Source organism: Centrocercus urophasianus, unplaced genomic scaffold (genome assembly GCF_019232065.1).
Source record: "Centrocercus urophasianus isolate 14NV4802_14NV808 unplaced genomic scaffold, USGS_Curo_1.0 seq_1302, whole genome shotgun sequence".
Lineage (NCBI taxonomy): Eukaryota > Metazoa > Chordata > Aves > Galliformes > Phasianidae > Centrocercus > Centrocercus urophasianus.
Window position 1 is genome coordinate 26120 of NW_024884479.1, and position 6000 is coordinate 32119.

The window sequence follows — 6000 nt, forward strand, 5'->3', positions numbered from 1 at the left end:
GTGGGTCACGTAAAGAGTTTTCTTTGTCTCGTGCTGTGCAGTGAGACTTGTATGAATGCAGACCAAACATGTAATGAGCTATGGCAGGTGGACAAGAAATGAGATTTTCCTGTCTAATAGTTTCTTGGCTGCTCCTGAGGTTACAGATGAGTTACTTGACTTGTCATCGTTTTGACAGAAATGGGCTAGTGCAGGCAGTTGCAACAACAGGGATACAGAAAAAAAATGCTTTGAAGGCAAGTATCCTTTTGGGAAGGGTGAGCAGCAGATGAGCAGCAGTGACGATGTGAGTGAAGCACGGTGCAGCAAGAAGCATAGCACCTCGTGAGCTGCTCAGCCTTCTCTCCTCCATCTCTGTTTTTGGGGGTAGGTGAGGATCCAGAAGGGGCTGCACACTGAACTTGTGTTCCTGTTCTCTGCTTTCAGCACAGGGATGAATGTATTGATGTTTCTGCATGGTTTTCCAGGGATGGCTCAGGCAGCCTCTTCTGTGCTGCTGAGAAAAGGCTTTGAGGGGAATGAGGAGACAGCTCTTTGCTTAATGTGGGGAATAGTTTCATCATTACTTAAATATGCTGTCCTTCAGTGTCGTCGTCCTGAAGAAAAAACTGCCTAAGAACTGCAACCAGGTCTCTGGGTAACCAGGGGTGTCTTGCCTGCTTGCTTATTCATGAGATAGTTAAATATGTGCGATGTGGGGTTGGTAGTTTGTGCAGAGCGGGGTTTGGGGCCTGCGTTTTCATACTGGGGCTGTGTAGGGCTGGGTGGTCTGAGTGAGCGCCAGGCAGAAAGCTTCTGCCAGAGTTATTGCTGCCAATAGGAATTGTCTGCGCTCTCATAAACAAGTCAGTCTTCGGCGTGGCTGGCTGGCACGCCTCTACAATGGAAATTATTTTGGGTAGAGAGAAAATGTGTCTCTGCAGAAAGCACTTTTGAATTAAGTTGTTAAGCTTGTGCAATTCCTGATATGGACAAAGCTGTGCCCGTGTGAGCTGCCTTCCTGCCAGGCAAGTAGCAAGCACTGAGTGCTGCAATGCTTTACTTCCTGTAACCTCACTCACACCCTGAGCCCTCATTGCACATGTGCCTTGTGTTGCTGGGCCCTCCTGGGCACGTCACAGCATTGCTTGCTGTTTTACTGTTGCAGTATGTGTTTCTATAGTTTTAAGAACTGAAAAACACTAGCAGTGAGTTCCTCTGAGTGTGCTCAGTCTGACTGATGGAATCCTTGTAGTAACACTGCTAGGAACATGGTGTTTTCAGGTCTTAGCATTGATGCTGTGCAAAATGCTTCCTCCTATGAACAGGTTGATCTGTTTTTAGCCGATACAGTGGTGTCTTTCTGATGCCAGAAAATATAAAAGTTGTAGCTTAAAACCCCAAGATGTGCAGCGATGTTGTGCAGAGCACTAGAGGGCAGTGCTGACTTACCTAAGTAGCTGTTCAGCTACCGGAGGGATGGATGGGGCCAGAAAGCATCACCTGTGTGAGAGGTGTCTCCTAGCTCTGCAGAAAACCATGGTTGCTCTGAAGTACATACTTGCCTTTTTGTTCCCTGCAGGTTTACCATGTCTCTTCTGACAGCTACGAGACGCAAAACCAGCACTACGGGAGGAGCTTGACAAAGGAAACAGTGAAGGATGGTAAGGGAGTGTGTGTGCCAGAATTTAGTACTCTTGGCTATTGTTGTGATTTTTGAACTGTATGTAAAAGTAGTCTGTGTGCCCCCATGGTAAAAATCCCGCTCTCTCCTGTCCCAGATGGGTCTGAGGCTGCCTCCTCTATTCCTTGAATCAATCGCTGTTGACCCAAAGTTAAGTTGGCAGTTGGCTGTAACAGCTGTGTGTCTCAAAGGAATTTTGTCATCACATGCCTTTCACTACTGATAAGGGAGTAGTTGTGGTAGAATAGAACTTCCTTGCAGGTTTGAAGTTTGATAGTGTAATGAGGTGGAAATCCCTTAGAGGCATTTATGTTTTTAATTTGCTTTGTATTATCTCTGATTGCATTCTGTGAATAAACGCTGTCTTTTAGATTAAAAATACATCTTTCTCTGACCTTCTCAGTTAAATCTGGCCTTACTTCGCTCAAGACTAACAAGAAATAAAAGTGCTGCCCTCATATGGCTGTTTAGTGATAAGCATTTCCAGCTAGTCATTAACTGGCATTTGGGACAGAAGGAAAACAGACAAGCCCTTAGAGCTGGTACTGACTTGTCAGTTCTGCCACTCATGATAAACAAATTGCTTCAGCTTGTTTATCCCTGAAGAGTTCAGTGGGTCCCTGCCCAACACGGCTGGGTTGCTTGCTTTAAATGACATGGGGAGCAGGAACCTTGTTTATCTGCAGCTTGGTACATTGATTCGCTGGATTCCTGTGCAATCCAACACCAACCTGTATTTCTGTAAGGTGTACTGAAGGTACCTGAGTTCTTTGGCTTGGTTCTGATTTGTTTAGTAATTGTGCTTGAAACTCAACACTGCCTTTTTTTCATAGGAGATTTATTCTTATCCTCAGATGTTGAACAGCATTTGATTTCTTTTCCAGAGATGAAAATAATCCTCAAAAATGTCTATTTCTTGTAGGCATCTCCAAGTTCTTCCACAACGGGTACTGCTTGAGAAAAGATGCAATCGCTGCCAGCATTCAGAAGATTGAAAAGATTTTGAAGTGGTTTGAGGGCCAAAAGCAGCTCAACTTCTATGCGAGCTCCTTGCTGTTTGTTTACGAGGGCTCAAGTCAGGCCCCAAGCGTGCGGCTGAGCGACGTCACCTTGGCAGAGAAGAGAGGAGTGCCCAGAGGACTGTTATCAGGTGGAGACATACTGGAGTATAATAACAATATTCATGTCATAAGTTCTACAGAGAATGGAAAAATTGAGGCCTCTGTCAGTAAAGGCTTGTCCAAATTTTATGCACTTCACAAAAAGGCATACTCAAAGAGGCACCACAGCCAGATCTCTCTAAAAGTTGAAAGCTTGGATCAAGACAACATGTGGAAAAGCAGCACTTGCATTGCACAGGAACATCTGAATGGGAACGTTATACCGCAACTGGAAAAAGTTTTCTGTCACATGCCAGCAGAGATCAAGGAAAGTGCAAACGTGGAAGTCCGAATGATAGATTTTGCTCACGTGTTTCCCAGCAACACAAAGGATGAGGGCTACGTTTATGGTCTGAAAAATTTAATCACAGTACTTAAAAATATTTTGGATAACTAGATTCTTTGCTATGGTTTTTACTGGGGGCCAACGATAAAGAAGAGCAACAACGTGAAGAATTTCTGCACTTGTAATGCTGTATAACTGGGTTTGTATTGTTCTACTATATCTAATTTGTCTTTGTACTTTTGGTAGAAGGGTTTAACTTTTTATAATCTCACTCAGGAAAATAAATGATAGCGAACCGGGGAGTGTGAAAGGGTGAAGATACTTGTGATTGAGCAGGATAGTAAATTAGCAGGGTGAAGTGTGTGTGGTTGGCTTAAATCCAAGCAGCACTATTGTACAATAGGCAAGGGTTGTGTTAGTTCCCATATGGACTTGAACTTAGATAACGTTTTCCCACTTAGCCTTGACACTGAGCCATATCTCCATTAACAGGTCTTTAAAAAACAGACTGAAAACTGTACAGTACAGGACTGACATCCTCAGTACTGCCCTCTTGTGTTTACTACATTGGAATAACTGGAGTTAACCCTACTTGGAGAGAAATCCCATTTAGATTCAGTTGTCTGACCCAGGAACCAGCATATCCAAAAGCATTTCTGGATGTAGCAGGTGGTAGTGCTGTGCTTTTGCACTGCTGTGCTTCCCCTTCTGGTGGCTGTTTGTAGCTGATGGTCATTGCAGACAAGCTAAAGGGTTATTTGTGTGAGGTGCTAAGAAAATGCTGGACTAAACTGTGGTAACAGGCTTAAGCTGCACAACTGCTAGAGAGACTTTGTTTTGAGAAAGAGTGAAGAAAAAAAAAAAAGAAATGAATGTGAGATATTCCAGGAGATAATTTGGTTTAGGAGAGAAAGTCTATCTATTAATGGAGTGTGTGATGTTGCAACTAAGGGAAATGCTCTTTTGTTCTGATGGTCCTTTTTCAAAAACATTGCTTCTAGAAGCAAATTAACTGAATGGAGAGACGAAGCATTTGGCTAAGCATACAGAGATGTCCTCAAGCTGTTTCCACTTGTGTTTTTGCAAGAAGCAATTCAGATTTCCACTGCCATGGAGCACCAGCTGGGAGCAACGCCGCGAGGGGCCGTATGCTGCCAAGAGCCAGCACAGCCCGGAGCAGCCCAATAAACCCTGAGCTCAAGCCATCTTCATTTATTTTTTTTATTCATTTTATTTTATTTTTTCCCCCACTTGGCATACAGACAAGTTGTATGATTTGAAAACTGTCCCACTTCCTTCTTGATTTTTCTTTTTTGTCCTCCCCACGGGAACAAATAAGAGAGGCTTTCATGTAGAATGAGATTGGGATGGTGGTGTGTCTCCTCTCTGTACTTTGCACATGGCTGTCCTAATGTGCACATACAGGCAGCTATACCAAAGTGATGATGGAGATGTCACGCCAGGTATAAAGACAGATTTTAATGCTTTAAGCAAGCCCCACAAGTCAAACTTTCTAGAATTGATTTAGTCCTTGGAAACATGAATCTTTTAAATGTGGGCTCGACATGACAGTGTGGCCTTGCTGCTCTCTCTGTATGATGTTCTGCACTGTGTATGTGTCCTTAGAAGTTCTTGTTTTGACGTCTTGGTTTCTTTTTTTGAACAAACGCGCTGCTTTAAATGAAGTTGAAGCTATAACTCCATTTTAGATCCTGGGTTAATTGGAAAGAAACAGGGTATTGTGTAGAAATAATGTGACTTGTAACATTTTTTTAAATGTCAGAGGTAACACTGGCCAATACATGGAAGAATCAAGACAGCAAGGTGATGATTTTGAAGGATGGGGAGGATGCTTGCAGGATGGGCAGTAAAATTGTCTTAACATTTTCCTGCAAATTTTGGTGGTGGCAGAGGGGAAAATATGGGGATGATCAAGTGTTTCTTCCAGATAGTATTTCCATTGCATCGTGTGTTCCCAACTCTCTGTGGACTAATTTAGCCATATTCTAGAAAGAATTTGTGGTTTTGTTGGCTTTAATGCTGGTTTCTGTATTATGGTTTAGATGTTTTATCCCATGAACAGTCAACACTAGGGTAGGCTAGGCTGGTAGTGGCCGTGCAACTGTAATCTCACAATGCTTTAATAGAAAATACAGGGAAAAACCTTTATACTCCTGATTTTTTTTTTTTTCCTCCGTAATTCATCTCTACTGGATTTGAATCCATTTTTGTGCCAGAGAAATTGGACATCTGCCTCAAAGGAGTCAGTTATTGAAAGTGATATAAATGCTCTCAGTGTAAGCGTGTTCTCCTGTCTCTGCGTTAAGATAAATGTCTTCAGTGTTTGAATGCTCTTTAAGTATTGATTGTTGTGTTGACTATGGCAGTGTTTGTAATGCACCTGGAATATTGTTAAACTGTCAGATTATTTTGAATAAAAAAAGGAAAATAATTTTATCAGTTTTTTTTTTTTAGTTATTATGGATGTATTTCTGTTAATTTAAAGCGTAGCTCGAGAGATAACAGCATTTTTAATTGGAAGTTGTATAAATAAAGCTTGCTGTAGAGGTGTTTTGGCATGGTACCAAATGTGAGTTTAAGCCCACAGCGGTGTTCTATTGCCGTTGTTCTTGCACACTTCAGATTTGATGTATGTAGTGTCTTGTAGGATTGTTTTCGATTGCAGTTGGAGCTGTATGCACAGAAGTGATAGGAAAATGCAACCTTAGCACTAAACATCCTCATTGCCACTGAGCTCTCTCCATGCCAGTGACACCTCTTGTTTGTTGTCTGTGCGACACGGACAGGACTGGCGACAGATCTGTGGTCGTGTCCACAGGCTCTTGGGTATTTCTGTCCAACAGGACTGAAAGCAGGTCCCTTCCCCAGGC

The 6000-nt window shown here is 42.6% G+C and overlaps 1 protein-coding gene across 2 annotated transcripts in view; it reads left to right on the plus strand.

The window, feature by feature from the left end:
- The window catches only part of IPMK (inositol polyphosphate multikinase), a 29515-nt gene extending 23949 nt beyond the window's left edge, over positions 1–5566 (plus strand). Inside the window, exons 5-7 of one of the 2 annotated variants that reach the window (XR_006167867.1) lie at positions 1562–1643; positions 2586–3308; positions 4111–5566. Coding sequence is in view for 1 of the 2 variants with exons in the window: in XM_042812926.1 (XP_042668860.1) it covers positions 1562–1643; positions 2586–3220 (717 nt within the window). In the remaining variant the exon portion in view is untranslated. Of the gene's footprint in view, positions 1–1561; positions 1644–2585 lie in introns of both variants that reach the window. The other variant, XM_042812926.1, reaches the window with a different exon arrangement.
- The last annotated feature ends 434 nt before the right edge of the window (positions 5567–6000 follow it).